The sequence below is a fragment of the Rhincodon typus genome, chromosome 4 (genome assembly GCF_021869965.1).
Source record: "Rhincodon typus isolate 14 chromosome 4, sRhiTyp1.1, whole genome shotgun sequence".
Taxonomy (NCBI): domain Eukaryota; kingdom Metazoa; phylum Chordata; class Chondrichthyes; order Orectolobiformes; family Rhincodontidae; genus Rhincodon; species Rhincodon typus.
In genome coordinates, this window is record NC_063335.1 from 10,175,636 (window position 1) to 10,197,908 (window position 22,273).

A 22,273-nucleotide genomic window follows, 5' to 3' on the forward strand; every position below is an offset into this window, starting at 1 on the left:
TAAGACCAGATGGGAGGTGGTAGGCCCCCTTCCCTGAAGCGTATTAATGAATCAGTTGGATTTTTGTAAGAATCCCATCAGCCTTCATGTTTGTTTTTGAACACCAATGTAAAATTAGCAAACTTGTTGAGTTACTTCCATAATGTCCCTAAATTGCACATAACCACTTGATACTGTAGTATATACCGAAGCAGGTAAACTAATAAGGAAAATTTTACTTTGCTGTGTTGATGTGAAATGGGCAATAATGAACGAGCCACTCATTATACTCTTACGAAATACTATTCCACTGCATCATCCCTGACTTTCTGTTGTTTGACTTCGGTGGACTGGAAATTTGGCCAAGGCATATAATCCATGGCTAAGGCAATAACACCTATTTCATGTCATTGCCACGACTAAAATGACCTCCACACAACTGGATCTATGGAGAAAGCAGTCACTACTAACAAACCAGAATACACAAGGGTTTTTACAGAATCAAACTTTACTCAATAACAATAGAAACGAGAAGAGAGGATTAGTTTTCTGTTAACTCACTTCCAAAGATTGAAAATGCCAGAATTTCTCTCTGCCAAAAAATCATCACTGAAACACAAATGAATTAATAGGGTGGATTCAGAGAAACTATCGCCTCTGTTGGTAAATCAGAATCAAGGAGGATAACCTTAAAATTAGTGATAAAAGCAGAAAATGCTGGAAATGTTCCGTGCATCAGGCAGCATTGATGGTGAGAGAAACAGGGTTAACATTTCAAAATGATAATGGCCCTCCATTAAAAATCTGTCTTTCCTCAGTTCCAATGGGTTTTGAATAAGTGGAAGGAGGGGAGGAAGAACAAAAAGGAAGGCCTGTGATGGGGTGGAGGGCAGGAAAGATTAAATGATAAAAAGGTTTTTTGGTAATGGGTAACGTAACGAAACAAAAGGTATGCCAACGTGAGATGCGAATGGATAGTAACCATCGAACTGCAAAGTGAAGGAATAAAGAAACATGGAAATAAAACAGAATGGACCAACATGAGAAAAGAACTATAGACCAATGAAGCTGACCAAGGTATGAGAGAGAAACAGAAATCTTATCAGAGAGAAGAGCAGAACTTGTTCAAGATGAGCATCTGGAAGAGAAGTGGCAGTGAATTAAATACCAATCTAAAAACAAAACCATTTTCTGGTTTTATTCCAGATTTTCAGCATCTGCAAATCTTTGTTTTCATATTAGTGATCTTAAAATTGTCTGTCAGTTCAGCAGAAAATACAGAAGTGTGTTTTCACACAAAGGGTGGTAGAGAAGTAGTGATTCATATAAATGCCACCTGTAAGTGGCACAAAGTGCAAACAGATGTCAATGGTGACTGACGAAAAGCAGCAGCCAGACTCAAAAATGGCACTGCAGGAAATGGCCATTTAGAAAAGTCCTTTAGAAAAGCAGGAAAGGAAGAGCTGGTAATCCACAATTTATCCAAATAACAGATTATTGAGCTCATTGTGAGGGAACAATATATTTTCATACAGGGTGGTCAGTGCCTTGGAGGAGAACTTGCTTGAGGTGGTCCTCCCATCTACCTGCTGCCCTAGACCTTCTAGGTGGCAGTAGATGTGGGTTCAGGAGATGCTGTCAAAGGAGAAATATTTACAAAATAGAGAGCGATTCAATTAAAGCTGACATGTTTCCCTTTTAATTGGTGAGTGAATTAGAGCATTAGAATAATTTGAGATAGATGAATACATTACAAGTTGACTTGCAGTGGGCAATGCAGTATTATGCAAAGTGAAAGGATAAAGCCTGCAACTCTGATAAGGAGCTGCATTCAAAGTGAAGGTGAGGTAAAGATGGAAGTCAGGAATACACAGTTTATCCTTCAGAGTTTTCTTCCATCAGTTACAGTAAAATACCTTGGAACAAGTTGGCTCCAGTTACAGAAACATGTAAATACATTCCAAATATTCCACTGATTTGTTAAACGAGATGATGTTTTGTGACACAGTTTTGTGTTCGGTCATGTATTCCTTAATATAACCTCAATGAGTGGCACCGACTCTCGGGTTCAGACAGCCTAGCCCTGCTTCTGTATGTGATGTAGTGCTCAGAGAGTCACTACTTTCTTTTGTCACTCTGTAACCTTAGTTGCAGGTTTTGGTGTTAATTCCAGACATTCTGGTAGCTCCAGTCAATATCTGATTGAGTTGTCATAGACCACAGACAGTAAATAAAACATTAGCTCAACCTGGTAGTGGAAATAACTGTGATTGAACACTAGCTCTGCTTGCTACTGGGAATGGTGTTATGCTTTAAAAAGATTTTTTTTTCTGACAGGGGGAAGTGCTTTTTGATAGTTGGGAGTCCATCTTTAAAAGTCAGGCTACTTTCAACACAGACGTTCCTATTTATTCGTTTGACGGTAGAAACGTCATGAAAGATTCTTCCTGGTAAGTGTCTGCTCATAATATTCACGAGAAAAACTCCGCAAAATTGTCTCTGTAAATAAGAAAGAAGGAATTTGCAATAATATAGCACTTTTCATAATTCAGGACATGTCAAGGTGAATTCCAGAAAATTAGGTACCATTAAAACATAGAAACAAAAACGTACCACATTGGAGGAGGTCATTTTATTAATCACTTTCGTGCTGGCTGAAAAGTTATCTTGCCTTATCCCATTTTCCAAGTCTTGTATTTCAACTGCATCTTCAAGTACATTATGATTACAATGAGGCTTCCTACTTTGGTCAAACAGTTGGTTCCAGATTTCCATCACCATCAGTCCTCCTCAATTCCCTCCCAATCCTTCTTAGTTTAAGTTACTGTAAATTACCTTATCACTTAATATGTATGCTGTCTAAGTTTTTCATGATTTTACACTCCTAAATTAAATCTTCCCTCAGCATCCTCCATTCCAATGCCAATATCTCCCGCCTATCCAATTTTTCCTCATGGTTAAAATCCTCCAGTTCCTCACAAGCTTCTGATAAATATCCTCTGTAGGACAATTACATCCTTCCTGTGATGCACTGATTGGGATTGTGTACATTAGTCTAACTGTAGTTCAGCTCAGGTTTTATACAGTTTAAGCATAACCTTCCTGGTCTTATGTTCTGTACCTCAGTCAAAGAAAATTATTCCTGCCACCTTCAGGAATTTGCAGTTGTACATGCCAAGATCTTTCTGTTATGCCATACCTCTCTGAAAACTACAATTTATTCTGTATTCCTTTACCTTATTTGTCCTCCCTAAATGTCTTACCACACATGTCTAGGTACTGAATTCCAATTTCCACTTTTCTGTCCACGACCAATTCATCGATACCTTCCTGGAGTATACAGATTTCTTCCTTAGTATCAACCACACAAACAATTTTGTATCATTTTCAAACTTCTAAATCATCCCACCTACACTTAAGTTCAAATCATTGATATTTACCACAATAAAAGCAAGGGTCGTAGCACTAAACTCAGCTGAATTTCAATAAAAACAGCCTTGCTGTCCTATTATCATCTACCAACTGTTACCCTTATATTTTTTTTGCCACTGAGTTGATTTTAGATCCAACTTTCCACTTGCATCTGGATCCCATAAGTCTTACTTTTCTGACTGGAGTGCCATCTGGGACCTTTTTGTTTAAAGGCTTGCTAAAATCCATTTAGACTACATCAAATAACCCTCCTTGCTACCTCCGCAAAATAATTCCATAAATTTAGTTGACATGACCTTTGCTTCACAAATTCATGCTGACTATCCTTATTTAACTTGTGCCTTCCTAAATGATGATTAACACATTCCCTTTGAACTTTTTCAAATAATTTTCCTTCCATCGAGACTAGGCTGGCCAGCCTGTAATTATTCAGCCCATCCGTTGGGTTCCTTTGAAATAAATAAGGAACAAGTCTGCGATCTTTGTAAATATTCGGCTTTATTTCTTATTATTTGCCCATCAGACGATTACATGTTGACACCTCTCTACAGCAACATCTCGTTCAGTGTATTTTAAACATTTTTGATTTTACTTGATCCTCCCCAAAACTACAAACTGTTCCGTCATCCCCTAACCACGAGGTCTAGGTGAATGTGGTTATCACTAAACACGAGGTCTAGGCAACAGTTTATGTATTACGTGTGCTTGTAAAAGGTTCCCCGTTTTCTAACCACAATGTCTAGGTTAACATTTATTTTTGATATGTGTTAGTAAGACGTTGTCCATATTCTAACCACAATGTCTAGGTTAACATCTACTTTTGATATATGCCTATGTCTGCTCTGAACCAATTTCATCTGCCATCTCCCTCTTTGTCTTAGCATTTGCAAATTTAACCTTTGCTGTGCTGTAGCTTAATCACACAATATACTCCGCACCTTCCTTCTTTCTTCGACAATGTTATGATGTTTCCTTAAAGTGTAGGTCTATTGTACTCTTTACCAGATGCGACAGTCAATCTGTGCGCAGTATGTTCCCAGAGGTCTATTTTGGTGCTTTTGGTTAAGGGGTAAATATTGGGAAAGACAGCAGAGGAATACAGCACCCAAGCCTCCCTGCACAATTTTCACTTTTCTTTGAAATCATTCTTGGGATCTTTACTGCGTGCATGACAGAGCAGGCAAGAACTCAGTGTAAAGTCTCATCTGACATTGGCATGTTTGTGTCATGCCCCCCCTCCCCCCAACCATGAATTAAAATTCTGCTGCAATTTTATTTTCATTTTCAAGGCCACACAAAATAATATGGCATGGGTCCAGCGAACGAGGTGGCCGAGTAACAACAAACTACTGTAGTGCATGGCGCTCAACAGACATGACCCTCACTGGCAAGGCATCACCACTTACAAGAGGCAAGCTCCTGGATCAGCACACATATAACTGTGCAAATAACTTTATCGTTCTTTGCATTGAGAACAGCTACTTTCATGACCACAGGAGGAGAAAATAACAACTTGTGACCGCACATGAAAAGTTTGGAATTACATTGCGTCTACAGTTTCATCACAAAACCAGTAAAGGGTGGCACACTGTTAGATTCTATAAATATGTTAAATAGGGGACCATGTAAATATCGTTTTCTAACGGGATTGTCAAATTACAGAAAGTTAGCAGAAATGGAAGCCAAAGATGACATACCTCAAAAATCTTCATGGGCTTTTTCTTAAAAAAAATCAAACTGTATTTGTTCTAAAGAACTTCTCTCATGCAGTTCCACAATCATGCTTGTTGATATTTTGGTGCTAGTAACAAATAAATTTAAATGACACTGCTGTTAAGGTAACCTTATTTATAAGCGTGATTGATTCAACTGTGCATATTTCGAAAGAAAAGTCAAGTTGGAATAATGGGTTAAAAGTGGGTTAAGGCACCCTTCCACCTGCTCAGCAGTAAGTGTCTGTTAGGTAATCAGGATTTTTCACTCAATGAGAATGCACTGCGATGGCGTTTCACTGGGAACGCTCACCTTTGAATCCAGCCTCGGTAATAAAGGAAATTTTAATATTTTTTCCAAACACTGCAAAAGGACAGAAATCTTTTTTTCTTGTGCAATTTGTTGTCACTCTGTAGAAAAATGCAGTGCACAAACTGTTTTTAACATGACGTATAATGGAAATCCATGCATTTTTACGACTAAACCCTGCGTAATGGTTTTGTATTAAAGTATATTAATGTACATTTAACAGTGCTGTTTTTCCTTAACTGAGACCTTTTTTAACATCTTTGTCAAATGTTTCTGAGAACAATATTATTCAATAGTAACAACCTTGTATTTATTGCTTCTACCTGTCAATACTGTACAGAGCCAGTTTTGCCAAAATGCGAACAGGCAGGCAGAGAGTCTCAGCTGCCAGCTCTGGGTATCAAGTCACCAGCAATTTTTTTCTGCCCTGGCTTTCTGGATATTTTTTTAAGCTGATCGGAGGGGCTTTCCTGCTAGTAGCTCACCCTTGCAAAAACCAATCCATTTATTTAATTTTTTTTGTTATACAGAGTAATTCTGCAATTCAGTAGATTAAAACATTTCCCTTATTTCTGTGAAACAACGGTGATAAGATACAATTAACAATTATAGATTGCAGATTCGTATTTATAAAGTTCAAAGTTTAGAAATGGCAGCTTTTCAGCGTAATCACGTCCACTGCAGGTTTAATCAATTTACACTCAAGATTCAGTCCATCTTACCTTTCAGTTAGCCCATTTACAGCGCAGGCTTTGTCCATATACAGTTCAGATTTAGTTCATTTACACTGAAGCTTTAATCCATTTCAAGTACAGGAGAAAAGTCTTTAAAGTGCACATGTAGTCATCTATCAGTGTACATTTTGTTCATGGATACTACAGGTTTAGTCCATTTATAGTGCAAATGTAGTCCATTTGCAGTCAAAATTGAATTCATTTACCATGCAGAATTAGTTAATTTATACTCTAAATTTAGTCCATATAGACAGCAGGTTAATTCCACTCAATAGAATTCAGCTATCATATTGGTGAAATCAATCGACAACTTTTTAATATATGAACCAAATGTCTAAATCAGATTGTATTGAGATGAAGGATGTTTCACGTGCTGAATAAACTTAATACATTTTTTGTATGTTCTTTTCCTGTCTTGTTTTTCAATTACAATTTTGATACACGTTGGAACATTGTTGAGTAGCGGAATTTCCTGTGAAAACACATTTGTCAGTTTAAAACAAACTGATATTTTCTAAACAGTGTTGATGCTTTCAGTGAATTGCCAGATTTCTGTTTGAGTCCTGTTGCAAAAGCAGTATTATCACAGAATCTCATAGCATAAGATCTTTGCATAGATGATTCTATTTACTTTAGTTTTGTAACAAACTAAACAAGTTACTGACCCTGGCATTTGGTCTCTCCAGCTCAGCTGCTTTTAGTCAAATGGTATCGGTGCCAAAATAAGAGAGTAGTTCAGAACTTTCCATGGTGTTAAATGGCTGTCTCACTGAGGTGGATGGAGCAAATCTGAACATCAAGGCTGGTGGTCCATTCAGGAACTTCGCAGATGGCCCTCAGCCTAGTATTACCCCTTACTGTACCCAAACGGCTAAGTCGGAACCCAGATTCGTATTCTTTATATCTGATGTCTGATCAACAAATTTAAAAAAAAAACAAGACACCTCATTAGTCAAGTTGGGATCTTCAGTATGTGAGGAAGCAGCTTGGGAACTGCAGAATGACATATGTAAACAAGCATAATCCATTTTGGATTAAATTTAGTGGAGACAGATAGAAAAATATGATTCCAGGAAAGAACATCATTGACATCATATTGACTTTACACATCATGAAGATGAGAGATTTGGTTATCAGAACTCAACAGGCCAGAAATTCAGATATTCCCGTCTTTATACAGGAGTGTGCAAGGTATATGACACATTTTGTTCACCCGAATGATGTGATCTTCGGATTGAAGTGTAAAGAAGCCTGAAAGCCAAAGAGAAACTCCACTGTCACAGTATCTGTTAGGCAAACTGATAGAGGGTTTTTGTTAGCACTATTCTAACTTCTATGAAATATGAAGTTTAGATGAACATTCTTGCTCCTTGCTCCCCTATAAGGTAAGCAAGTTTAAATACAATACTTTTTGGTAGTAAGCTGATCCACTGTCTGGTTTTGCAGGGTACAGCTGGTACTGCCCTCAGGCAAACCCCTATTGCAATTGAAGGTCTCAAACAGGCATTCATCCCTTTATTTGCATTTGCAAATAGCCTACCGCCAGTTTCAGGCATAAATTCTGATTATCATTCCTGTAGCAGTATAGAGGCTGTGTATTCTCAGCAAAAAAAAAAACTTTTCAACAGTTTGGGGGTTTAGTGGGCAGCAGGGTCTGGCTAACTTTATAGACCAACATGTTTAGTTACTGTTGAGTGGCAGTGAAGCAGCTAAGGTTAAGAGTCAAGACCCACTTCCAGAGACTTGTGCACACAATTTAAGCTGTTCCTGTACGTTGAACAAGTCTTTATCCTTTAACTAAAAGAAAATGATTTTCTGCAATAATCGCATTGCTCTGTTTGTGGGATTCTGTGTGTACACTGGTTGGTGTGTTTCCTGTGCTACAACTACGATTGCACTTTCATTGGCAGTAAAACTCTTGACACATCCTGAAGCTCTACAAGTGAAAATCTTTCTTCTGTTGTGTGGCATGAATTGATCTATAAAATTGTGTCTCTAAAATTACATTCCAGTAAGAAATGCATTCAGCACCTGCCATTGTGTCAGGAATAATAAAGAGAAAAAATTAAATCCCTACTTGCTTTGAGGAGACCATTGCAGAGATAATATGCTGATGACTGGAGGAGTTGAGTTCTCTGGAGATGCTGCTTGTATAATGACATTTATGCATTTGTTTCAACGCTGTTTTTGGATAAGGGACTGTTTCACAATTTAACTGTTTCAAAGACCTGGAATAATTCATTCTTTTTTTGGCTTCTCCTATTTAATTTGGGGTCACCATCTCCTCCTGTCAGTCACCATTACTTTTCCAATCTTGCTATATTTATATCTCTCATGACTGTATCCTTCTCTCTGGTCTCAGGTCTTCCTGTTCTCCTTCCTGGCAGTTTCATTTCCATTACTCATTATCAAATTTCCTCTCTATCCCTGCAAATGATACATAAAGAACTCCAAAGAAGAGGCATATTAGACTTGAAAGATTAACTCTGTTTCTCTTTCCACAGCTACAGTCAGATCTATTCAGTTCATCTAGCACTTTGTTTTGATTTCAGATCTCCAGCATCCAAAGTGTTTCGGCTCCATTCCTAGATTGTCTTTAAGAAGATTTTAGATTAAGTTAATCAAAACCTTTTACAATTCTCCCACTTTCTTCAATGCAACATTTAATTTGTTTCTCAAGAAGAGACCAGGCGACTCAGGCAAAGGTGGAATAGATTGTTTTGTACATTACCATGAATTTACTTGTCCTTGCTACTGCTTAATTAATTGATTCTTAGTAAACCATCACAGTTAATAGTATAAACCACAGTTTGATTCTATTTATGTCTTGATAAGATCCCAGCTGATGGTACTAATGTACATGTCATATCCCAGAATGAAATCTGACTTGTCAGATTTTTGTTTGGTTTTAGTGAGCATGGTGGTTATTCACTGAAACATAGTCACATGAAGCTCGTCACATGAAAATCACATTTTCTTTAACAACAGAATGGAAGGTTATTACATAAAGGAACTAATTGTTTTAAACAATCCATACAGAGTGAAGTTAGCAAATCTCAAAATATCCAGCAAAACAAAATTCAACCAATTTCCCAACATTATCACTTTACAATGATTGAATTCCAGAGATATTACACGTCTATTTTAAATCTGTAAGTTTGACTTAACTGATTCTTCTTACATGAATACCTATAAAATGTCTCTTGTAAACTGTAAAGCCTTCTTCTATGAATACCTACAAAATATAAGAGTTTATACTTTCTCAGCTTCTAATCACCTTCCTGACATCCTTGTCTGGAAATTGTACAAGGTAAATTTTTCTACTGAGTTATTGTATTCCCTTAATTTCTCGGGAAAAAGAAACTCCTCTCTTTTAGAAGAGGTGCTATACTTGCTTCTAACCCATGTCAGGTCTCCTTCAAAAGGCCTTAAAAATTTCCAATCTATGCTAAAATAATTACAAATTCTTGACTATCCTAAAACATTCAAAAAACTTCTTTGTTTACTGCACCTGTCGTAAACCACCTCATTACAAACAATTTTCCAATTTTCCCCTTCATTAATACCTTTGGAAGGCAAATGGTATTGTCTAGTATCAGGGACTGACTAGATCCAAAGCCTTTTAACATCTTTATTTGGTTTACTGCTTCGATCTGAGGCATAAAAATAATCCTCTCCTTTTGAGATAAAATGTTTAGAACCTCCAATAGTCTGATTCTCTGTCAATAATTGAAGAAGAATTTTCCGGGCTGTCCTAAATCATCTCCACTTTTAAAAAATATTTCCACCTCTGCAACATCACCTGAGTTTGCCCATGTCTTAGTTCATCGACTGCTGATCTATTTTTATTACCTCTCGTCTTCCCTATTCCGACACACCTATGGCTAGTCTCCACATTCCACCCTCTAAACTTCAGGTCACCCAAAACTCTGCTGCTGTGTCTTTATTTGAACCAAATCTCATACATTTGTGTTGTTTCATTGGAAATCAACATGCTGATTTTAAAATTCTCATCTTTGTATTCAACTCCTTCCATGACCTCTCCTCCTTATCTGAGCAATCTCGTCCTGAACTACAACCTTCCAAGAGATCTGCATTTATCTAATTCTAGCATCAAGAGCATCCCTGATTTTAATTGTTTCACAATTGCGGGCTATGTTTTCAGTTCCCTAAGCTTAAGCTCTGGAATTATTTCCCTACATTTCTCAAGCTCTTGACCTTGCTTTCCTTCTTTTTAACATTTTCTTTAAAACCTATCTCTTCAACTAGCTGTTGGTGACCAGCTCAGTGTCATAATCTTTTAGATGTTATCAAAGGAGCTTTGGCAATTTGTTGTACTATATCCTGTACATATTACACAATGCATGCATGATGCACTTTGAATGAGGGGAGTGAATGTAGATGGGCTACTTTTCAAGCAGGCTACATTGTCCTAGCTAGTTCTAGATGAGCGAACAGCAACAATGCAATTATTGCCCATTCTTACTTCTGAGGATATCCTACCTGAACTGGTAATAAAGAACCTATTCATTTTTGTTTCTACAACAGATGAGTTTTAATATGTTGCAATTACATGGAGCATCCTCTCTGAAATGACTGTTTCAACTGGGGTTGGAAGCTACACGTTACTGTCTGTGCATGCCAGTTCCTCTCCAGTTCAGGTGACATTACAGAGGCTTCAAAAAGTACTTGGGAACATAGGAACATGAGTAGGCTGTTCAGCTTTCCCTACCCTTGAATTAGATCATGGCTGATCAACTACCTCAATGCCACTTTCCTGCATTATTACCGAATCCCTTGATGTCATAGTCTCCAGGAATCTATCAATTTTGGTCTAGAACCTGCTCAATAAATGAGCTTTCACAATGACAAAAGTTTACCACCCTCTGTGTGAAGAAATACCTCATTTCAGCCTGAAATGGCCTTGTTCTAGCCACACCAGCCAGGAGAAACACCTTATCTACATTCAACCTGTCATTCCCTAGAAAAACTTTACAAGTTTCAACAAGATCACCTTTAATTCTTCAAAGCACAGAGAACAGTGACACAGTTTTCACAATCCTTCCTCATGAGACAATCCTACACTCTGGGGATCAATCTGATGAACTTCAGCTGCACTCCTTCTTAACCTATCCCCTCACCTGAGGTGTGATAACTCTCAGATAAAATCACCAGTCATTTCACTCTCAGCCATCCACCTCCCAAACCCTGGCTTTCTCATCTCTTTAAATAACTGGTATAGAATTAACCACTTACCAATGGTTGGACGCTTGTGCCTAATGATTCCCTAAATATGGCATTTTTGTATTGGCTCTCAGTAAGGTGGCTACAACACCATGTCAGAGGCTGGGAGTTCTGTGGCAACACATCTCCTGAAGTTACAAACTCTATTCACCATCTACAAGGCTGAGGACACCACAAAACACATACCATTCGCCCTGGATGTGTGCAGCTTTGAAACTCAAGAAGAACACACCATTCAGAACAAGGCAGCCTGCTGGAGTGGCACCCAATGCCTCATGTTAAGCATTCAATCCATCTACCATCTGCAGATTCCCCTCCAAATCCTACACTCTCCTCATTTGGAGGAAAATCAAAACGTCATCATTGTTGCTGGGTCAAATCCTAGACCTCACTTCCTAGCAGTACTTTGGCTGGAACGATACCCATAGCCTTAGAAAGCATGGGCGCATAAGTCCTGACACTGGCATCTTGTACTGTAGGAGCTCATGGGCACATTGGGTACTGTGGACGTTGGCCAAGTAGCTAGTCAATCTCATATGTAGACCCACCCAACTGACTGGCTGCTCAGCCACTGAATGCTATCCTGAACAGCAGAAACCACTGGTTCAGTAGGAAGCAGTTGACAGCGCAGTCCCTCCTCATGGACTGAAAGTTTGTGGAACTTGCTTTTCCAGCCTGACTTGCACTCTGGGTAAGTATTGATCTCCATGGCTTGAAACATAGGATGTAAAGTTAGCAGCCTGACGATTCGCCTGGAGGAGTGTTATGATTGCCAGCCCTTTGCTCCCTTCAAAACTATCTTGTAATGAAAGACACATAATCTTCTGTTATTAGCTGTACTGAGGAAACAATAAGCTTAGACAGCAGGTGGAAGGGCAAGCCACAAGAAGGAATTGCATTAGTGGGTATTAGCAGTAAAACTGCAGGCTTTTGGGAATCTGTACCTTAAGGATGTTTTTTATTTAAACAAATTGTGGTTGCTGAAAATCAGCAAAAGGCAGATTATGGAATTTCAATTAATTGCAAAATAAATGTTTGCGTTGAGATCTGCAGGTGCAGCATGTAAAGCCTAAGTGTCACTCACTCTTTCTTGCTAAGGTCAAAGGTCAATTGTCCATAACATCTCCCAAATATGTTTCCATTTGCTTCCATAATAGTGTGCCCACCAATAATTGCTCAATTAAATCCAGTTTATCTTTGTCTACGTACATTTAAATTACATGCATTTACAGCAATTAAACTTAGCTCCCCAAGAACACTATTTAGCCCTGTATGGAGGACAGGAGAGTGAAAAGCAATTTAGCCAGCTATTGATTTGACCAGTTGAGAAGAAATTTTCAAATGAACTGTCCGATTAGTTCTCAATGGTGTACCAACTTCCTGCCCAACCTCCTCCCTCTCAGTGGTGTGGCTCTGCTTTACTTTGCCAGCTAATAAACAGCATTTCAAAGCTGGAGTGCAATTTGTGCAAGAAAAGGTAAAGCACCTTGTAAATCTTTCCACCATTCTCTATGAATTATTTGGAAAAGCAGTCTACACAACTTTCCATTTCCCCCTCCCCCATGCACAATTTTCATGTTTGTTCACTTCAAAACATGGCAAATGCTGTGGTTAGCATAGTTTTGTCAGTCCATTTTCTAGCTTTCAAAATTTAGTTTAGCTTCAACCAAAGCTTCGGTTTCCACCAGGAAAACAAGCTTTACTCGGCGCTGTTGAAATTGCTTGGAATACTGGTATTGGGTCTGTAAGATTAACTGTGGTGATAAGGGAGACTGAAAACATGAGAAGTACCAGGACAAGCTATACCCAAACAATAAACATGTTTAGATGTTTTTAAACTAACTCATGACTTGAGCTGTCTCCATCAAATAAGCTACCCAAGAGCAAAACTCGTTACAATATCACATTCAATTAAACTGAAACTTGGTGAGAATGAGGCTGTGCTAAAATTTGAATACAGTTTTGTCAATATTTTCAGAAATAATTTGACATTAACATGGGTGCAATGTGATTCACTTGATAAGATAAGTGTACAATGTTGCAATAAGCTAAATCTGGACATTCTCTCCCAAGTCACATATAATTGAGATAAGTTGTTGGATTTCAGCTATGCACCTTTGGGAATAAATTTGGGTATAAAATTACAAAGCATTGAAGCAACTTTGGAGCAAAGCAAATTATTTTCCTGATATGGCTACAAAGAGTAATATCACATCTGAAATTACAAGTTACCACTGTCTGAAATAACCATCTATTTTCATTCAGTAGTGCCTATGATTGTTACTGTACTAAATCCAAAAAGGTTTCAAATACCACCATGATAGTTTGTGGATGTGAAATTAACTTGAAAGCAAGTTACTTGTTGTTGACACAGGACTATGAAACTATTACACTGTCACAAAATCTGAACAAGTTCAGTATCCTTATCTGAAGTGGCCTTTTTGTGACTGTTCCAAGTCACAATTGCACTTTCAAATGGCCTAGCAAGCAACACAAGTATATCAAATCAGCTACACAGGCAACGCACTACAATATTTTTAGAGCAACTAAGAATTAGCGACAAATCTGGCCTTTAGCAGTGACAAGCCCAGAATTAGTTGTAAAGCAATCTATGTCATCAGTGTGAACTCTATGCGGGATTCGCAGGAGATCTGAAGTAAAGAGAAACACAGCCTATAACAAGATGGAATAACTAAAGCTACTATAGAAAGAAAGGTCTTGGTATTGTTGAAATTTTTAACAAGCATAGAATGGTTTAACACAGGAGAGAAGATGTCTCCCAAATGGTTGCGCACTTCAGTGGCACAGCAACCAAGCGAACCGATGATCAACGAGGACAAAATCAGAAACCAAGTGCATTTCCAGAGAATTAAAGCTGAATTCTGATGATTAATGACATTGCTGTGCATATGAGTAGGCATGATATATACAAACAACTTCAAGCAAGACAGCAGAGCAAGTTGAAGCAGTGTGCTAAGCAATGGTGATAAAGAAAAAAATTCTTTCCAAATATCTTATTTTGTTTGCATTTCACATGTTACATAACTGTGATTTATTGTTTGAATTCAAAATTTCATCTGGGCTTAAGCAGAGATATACAACTCTCCACTTGAGAGCAGCTGAATTGGTTAATTAAGGAAACCAGCTGAAACTGGGGCTGAGCTAACTCAGAACATACTAATAGATGCACCTCAGTGAACTTAGTACTGAGTGACCTTGAATGGAGCAGTGGGAGTTAGGTAAACTGGAGTGTTGTGGAAACAAAGTGCTGTTTTGCCTTTTTAACATTTTCCTCCCCCCTTCCCATGTTGGGGAAATTAGTTCTAGCTCCATTTCAGGAGAAGCAGCTAATTATTTGAGTAATTGGTAATTGTTCACATGTCTGTTCTATGCTAGATTTTAAATACTACAGGGACTGGTGGTAAGGATAATCGAATATATTAGAAACAAGCAAATAGATAATTGAATAAAGTAATTTAGTTAATTGAAACACATTACAGACAATAGCACAGGATAAGTATAACGGCTGCAAGTGGGTCCTTCTGGATGCCAGCTAAACATATCTAAACTGCTTGCACCTTTAGGAGGTTTGACTCCCAGGGAGTTCCATGCCAAGCAGCAGACACAGCAATGCATTAGGGAGGGGGGAGGTTGGTTAGTTGGATTTTTTTTGTACCAGAAGGTGGGCCCACCCCATAGGATAGTGTTTTGATTTGGTCAGCAGTTAGGAATTGTGGTTGCAGTTGAGGCAAGTAAAGGGACCCAAGAGGACTGACGAGCAAGAACCTCAACCTTTGCAATTTCAACAGGCTTACAGTTCTTTAGCTTGTTTAGATGGAGGAGGGGCATTCAGGGAAAGTAAATGAACTGACCGTATTACTGTATTATATGAAGCCATTCAAGTTGAGGAGATAACTGATATACTGGTAGTATGGGACACTATAGTGAGGAGAATTGATACAATTCTCTACAGCAAACAGCAAGGGTCCAGAAGGCAATGTTGCTTGTGCAGTGCCAAGGTTTAGGACATCTTATGAGGACTTGAGTGGAATTTACAATGACCAAGAAGGATCCAGCCAGTATGGTCCATTTAGGTACCAAACAGGTAGGACAAGGAAAGAGATTCTGCATAGTCAGTATGTGGAACTAGGCACCACATTAAAAAGCAAAACCTCAAAAGGTAATAATCATGTTCGAATTCTTACCTGCACCACGTGCAAATAGAAATAAGGCAAGTAAGACCAAAGAAATAAACACATGCTTCAAGAGACCGGTGCAGTAGAAGAAGTGGGTTCTGGTCTGCAGGGCACTGGCGCCAAGACTGGGGAAATTGAGAGCTGTATCATTACATTAGTGTACATCTAAAATGTTCTAGGAAGCCACGTAATTAGCAAATAGAGGGTATTAAGTAGTGGAAGCAAGGGGTCAAATTTGAGAAGGTATGGTAAATCAAAAAGTACAGACAAAGTGAGGGGTATAAATATGGAAAATGATAGACTGTGATAGGAAACAATACAGAGTACAAATCTAAGAGTTAGTCAACATATAAGGCTCTATAATCTCCTGCATCTGTATCATTTGTAACAGATGAATGAATAGTACAAATAGAATAGGGCGGCACAGTGGTTAGCACTGCTGCCAGGGACCCAGGTTCGATTCCACCCTCGGGCGACTGTCTGTGTGGAATTTGCACATTCTCCCCGTGTCTGTGTGGGTTTGCTCTGGTTTCTTCCCACAGTCTAAAGGTGTGCAGGCTAGGTGGATTAACCATACTAAATTGCCCGTAGTGTTCAGGGATGTGTAGATTAGGTGGGTTATAGGGGAATGGGTCTGGGTGGGATGCACTGAGGTTTGGTGTGGACTTGTTGGGCCGAAGGGCCTGTTTCCACACTGTAGGGATTCTATGAATAAGTGATCAGATAGCCATCGCTTTGGAACGACTTGGACTGGGACCTAAATATTGAAGGGTACGTGGTATTTAGGAAGGAATCACCAACAGCGTGGAGGGGTGGCTGTGTTAACGAAAGACTGTTTTAGCACAATAGATGACCCAAACTCAGGAAACCAGCCAGTTCAGAAATGATTTGAGTAGAGTTGAGAAATGATAAAAGGTAAAAAGTCACTTGTGAGAGTGGTACATAACATAAAAGAGCGGATCATGGGAGCTCGTCAGAAAGCTTTGACAATAATCAGGGGGATTTTATCATAAAATCTGTAAAAGTAGCCTGGATGAAGAATTCATGGAATGCTTTTGGGAGCATTTTTCTTAAAGTATCATGCTGTGGAGCCAACCAGAGAACAGACTATGTTAGACCTGATATTGCACAATGAGGTAGGATTAATTAATGGTCTCATGGTGAAGGCACAATGATGAGTGGCAGGTCAGAAGATTGGACAGAATATTAAGGGGGAGAAAACTGACCAAAACATAACTGAAGAGGAAAAGACTAGATTAGAAGAGAGTCATAGCTAGAAAGATAAAAAGCAGATAGTAGTGCTATCTGTAGCTATTTTAAAATTAAAGACAGAGTTAACAAGGAGGCTATTGTTCATATAGAAATAAGTCTGGACAATAAATCAGAGAAAATAATGGAACAATCATTTGAATTACATAGCTATTTTACATCAATGTAGAAGAAACAGGAAACATCCCATAAATAGCTATAAATCAGGAAATAGAAGAGAGAGAGAGCGAGAGAGAGAGCAAGAGCAAGAGCGAGCGAGCGAGCGAATCAAGAAAACTGCAATCACCAGCTAAGTCGTACTGAGAACAATTTGGAGCTGCAGGCTGTAAGGTCCCCAGGTTCTGATGAACTTCATCCTAGAGTCGTACAAGAAATGTGTATAGAGATAGTTAGTGTATTGGTTTCAACTTTCCAAACTTCCCTACATTTAGGGGAGATTCCAATGAGATTGAAAAAATAGTGCAGGAAACTACAGGCCAGTTACCTCACAGGGAAGATCTCAGAATCTATTACTGTAGGGCACTTAGTGTCAACATAGTTCAGTGAAAGGGAAATCACATATAACCACTTTACTGGAATCCTTTGAAGTATCATGTGCTGTGCATAATGGGGAACTGATGGATCTACTGTATTTATATTTCCAGAAGGTATTTGATAAAGTGCCTCAAAAGGTTATTGTTGGAAAAAACAATGCAAGATATAGGTATCATACTGGCATAATTAAAAAATTGGCTTGTTAGCAGGAAACAGTCAGCATAAATGGGTCGTTTTCAGGTTGACAAGGCAGGACAAGTTGTGCTACAGGCATCAGTGCTCGGCACAGTTCAACTCAAACCATATTACCAAGGTAATGCAAATACTACAGGTATCTAGAGGGCACTACTATAATTGCAGATGCATTCTAGGAAAAAGCACAAAGCCAGAGCACTTACCTTCACTGATATAATACATCAAGTGATTTTGGCTAGTTTGCAGGTTCACTATTTGAAATGACGCCTACTGAGCCAATTTCTGATTGGATACGTTCAAAATGTTGAGAGTTGTAATGCAGAAGTTATGGTACTGCAGGTGAACGCTTGTGATGTGGTGGTAGTGTCCCTACCTCTGCGCCAGGAGCTCTAGGTTCATGTTTCACCTGCTCCAGAGGTGTGCCATGACATCCCTGAACAGGTTAATTAGAAAATATCCATGGTACTGTAGGAACAATCTACTGGCCCTGAAGGTACAATCTGCAGAATGAGAGTTCAAACGCCACCATTATAGTTTGAGTTTGAAGTTATTTCTAAACTGGTAACGACAAGTGTGGCCACAACTTTGCTGGATCGTCATAAAAACCCAACTGATTCACGAATGCTCTTGAGGAAACTTGATCTGCCATCCCTACCCAGCCTTCACTATATGTCACTCGAGTCTTACACAAATATGGTTACTAATTAATCGCCCTCCAAAGTGAACTAGCAAACTATTCAACTCTGCAAAACCACTACGAGCCGTCCAAGAAGGCAGCCAACCCAATGACACTAATGGTAACTAGGAATGGAGAATAAATGCTTGTGATGCCCATAAGCCAAGGATAGTTCTGAGGAGACGCCAGAATCTCAGAGAAATTAATGTGGAACCCACCAAAAATGCAGGGCATACAGCTCTTTAATACAACTGTAAACACCTGAAATATTAAAGCCTTTATCTCTAGGTAAGCAGGTTACTGCTGCTTAAATGTAACTCCAAAGTACTTTCAATGACACTGTCCCATCCATCTACTTTCAATTGCTTTTCATGAGGGTATAAGCCAGATTGGTCTTTTCATGCTTTTTGTTGACGGAACAAAGAAACCTTTTTCCCCACAATATTGTTTGGATGCCAGTATTGAAATATAATGGAACATGTTACCTTGAGAGTATAATTCTTCAGTACTACAGCCAGGATATTGTCAGTGCTCTATAGATGTTGCAATGAGTGCAGCAGTTTCTTTCTCCACATCATGTGAAGTGAATCAAACTGGCTGAAGACTGTTCAAATGAGAGTGACCAAAGACGACAAAGTCTGAAAATAAGTCGCAGAAGATCTGAATAGTTTTGAGACGCAATTACAGAAACTTTTATAATTTATAAAGAAATGGAAATACTTCAAAGCCACTTCAAATAGATGAAAACATTAGACTTCAAGTGGTAGAAACAATGGATTCCCCTATTAACAGCAAGCAGTGGACGACTCCTTTGTATAAAATCAGTGTGACTTCAGCTTTTCAGCATTCAATGCAGTTAGTACGAACTTCCTCCTGCATTACATCAACCAACAAATAAATATGACCTTGCTGGATTACATACATGCAAAGAGCTACTGCAATTGTTTTCAAACTACTTTCCAAGGTGACCCCATTATAGCTCACTACCACCTTCATCTGTTTAATGAACATCTTTTTTTTTTAAAAACCTTTTAAACTAGCATGACCTCAGATGCCAAAACAAACGGCAAGAAAGGAGCATTTGGTATGTTACAGAACAGTCAGAGAGGCTCCTCTTCCCACACATTGTAATCAGCTCCTTACCCCAGCCCCTTATATACTCTACTTCCCACCTTGGCTGACAACACCCTTACCACTCAAAACACTCAGACCATTGCTCTATCCCCTCAGTGTCCACTCATTAAGGCCTCACTTCCATTTCTCTGCCTACCCACTCATTTATGCCCTTGTCAGTTGAAAATCAGCAGCAATATGAATGAAATGTAAAGATTTTATTGTCTCAAATTCTAAAATTTTATAAAACATTGGTTGATATGAGATAGAAGTAGCCAGCAGAACTGAAATCCCAGAGGTCAATGCTGTTCCTTTCTTGCAAACTGCATTCAACATGAAGTGGCACTGTGTTGTCAGCTGAGGGTGATAGGTAGCAATCAAATGGAGCTTGCCATGCCCATGTTTAACTTTATGCCCTGAGAATTTACTGGATCCTGGGTCAATGTTGAGGGTTCCCAGGGCCACTTCCCTGACTACACCCATTTTGCTGTCAATTCTGGCTCTGCTGATGGGACAGGACAGGACATACCCAGGGATGGCGATAGACAGCTTTGTGACATTAGCTGTAAGGTACACACTTTGATGAAAATGCCAACATCAGGCTATTGCTCAATTAGTCTGTGAGATAGCAATTTTGGTGCAAAGAAATTGGTTTAAGAATCTGATAATGATGGGGTCTAGAACTCATCAATTGAAAAGGTGGCAGAAATAGAAATTCTCAACACACTTAACATTTGATAGGAGTCCAAGGCCCCTTGGCTAGACCAAAGACAAGCAAGTGGAATTCTTTATCTGGTGTCACGGATAAAATTGGCTGAATGGCCTTTTTCTGTGCACTAAATTCTTCTACGTTTCTATTATGGTTTAACCTCACAGAGATTTCCAGAAGAGGCATGAAAATAGTTGGGGATATAAATGTGTTAAGGAGAGACCACCTACTACAATGCTCAAGAGAATGTTGCAGGAAGATTGAAGATATGCCTGTACAAACATGCAATTACACATCCCTACAAATGCAGACAAATGAAATCATAGGGAGTCCTGTTACTGGAGAGGGGTTGAAGGGCGGGTGGGGGGGAAAGAGGATACACATAGAAACTAGGTGTATAGGATCTATTCAAAAAAAGTGTCCTCTGGGGTAGTTTGCCATTAACAGTAGGAATATGATATTCAGCACTGAAGTTCCCTTAGCCAGATTATGACTGATTTGTATCCTCATTTCAATCACCCACCTCTCTTTCAGATCTCTCAATACAGTGTAATATCTCTTCACAGATCTTAATTTGCCATGATTTGTAGCTGCAATGAGGTCAGGAGTTGATTGGCTCTGGTGGAACCCAAAATGAGCATTAGGGAGCAGGTTATTGCTAATGCTGCTTCATAGCAGTGTTGACAACCCCTTCCATCACTTCACTGAAGACAGAGTAGACTGGTGGGATGGCAATTGAGTTTGTCATTTTATTTTTAGGCAGTTTTGATTGCCTTCATTGCTCAGACCTTTGAGTATAGGAATTGAGATGTCATGTTGAGGTTCTACAGGCCTTCGTGAGGCCTCTTCTTGAGTACAGTGTACAGTTCTGGTCACCCTGCTGTAGGAAGGATTATTACTAAATTAGAGAGGGTTCACAAAATATTTACTAGGGTGTTGCCAGGAATGGAAGGTTTGAATTATAAAGATAGGCTGGGATTTTTTTCACTGGAGCAGTGGTGGTTGAAGGGTGCCCAAATAGAAGTTTATAAAATCATGAGGGATATAGATAAGCTAAATAGCAAAGGTCTTTTCCCTAGGGTAGGGGAGTTCAAAACTAAGGAGTATATTTTAAGGCGAGAGGTGAAAGATTTAAAAAAAAAACGTTCAAGGGGCAACTTTTTGTCTCTTACACAGAGAGTGGTTCGTATATGGAATGAACTGCCAGAAGCAGTGGTGGATGCAGTTATAACATTTAAAAGATACTTGGATAAATACATGAATGGGAAAGGTCTGGAGGGATATGGGCCAAACGCAGGCTAGTGGGACTAATTTAGTTCAGGAACATGGTTAGCGTGAACTAGTTGGACCGAACGGGCTGTTTCCATACTGTACGATTGTGACTTTTACTATATAAAAGTCTGTTCCTTCAGTGTTGAAGGTTTAACAAGGCTCAGCATTTAGTGATGTGTGAGAGAAAAGCTCCAAATTACTACCATCTTCCGTATGAAAAGGCACTTCCTGATTTGAGAATAGCTATGCTAAAATAAGGATATAATGGGATAAACACTTAATGAGATCACCTGTCAACTATTCAAATGCAATGCAGTGCAAGGCAAGATTATTCAAGCTGTCCTATAAATGAAATGCTTGGAATACAGTAGATGAAACAGCATTGAAGAGAAATGACAGAAAAATGAAGATTATCACAATTTACAAAAGAAAAGCACAATCAAAGGCAAAAGCCAAACTCAACAATGTTAGACATCAAGAATCAAAGCGAAAGATATGGTTTTATCTAGGGTTTTAAAAGCCTTTCAACTGGCAGAAATAGGGAATACATGCAGACACTGAGCTCTACAACCATGAAGTCATAGAAAATGAGTTAGTCTGTAATTTCATCATAATGGAAATACAGGAAGAAATTAGTCCAAAGAAGAGGACATTCAAGTCTAGGAAGAACAAAGAAAGAGAGAAAGATGTTGTGGTCATCAAGAAACTGATAAAAATCCATTCAGAAAAGCTGTTGCTGTTAGAACATATACTCTTCATTCTCAAACACAGTAACTGCACAGCTGTACTCAATGTAAAACTCCTTCAAATTTGTCAAATACCAGTAATTACGTTCTATATATATGTAAACTGCTATATGGAGGGGAAAAATTATTTGAAAATTTGTTAAATCACATTT

The 22,273-nt window shown here is 38.8% G+C and overlaps 1 protein-coding gene across 5 annotated transcripts in view; it reads left to right on the forward strand.

The window, feature by feature from the left end:
- The window catches only part of LOC109936498 (collagen alpha-1(XV) chain-like), a 224,713-nt gene extending 218,146 nt beyond the window's left edge, over positions 1-6,567 (forward strand). For all 5 annotated transcript variants that reach the window (XM_048595698.1, XM_048595699.1, XM_048595697.1 and 2 more), the window contains 2 exons: positions 2,317-2,429; positions 4,701-6,567. In XM_048595698.1, coding sequence (XP_048451655.1) covers positions 2,317-2,429; positions 4,701-4,920 — 333 coding nt within the window. In that variant the 3' untranslated portion in view covers positions 4,921-6,567. The remainder of the gene's footprint in view (positions 1-2,316; positions 2,430-4,700) is intronic.
- Positions 6,568-22,273: the final 15,706 nt, after the last annotated feature.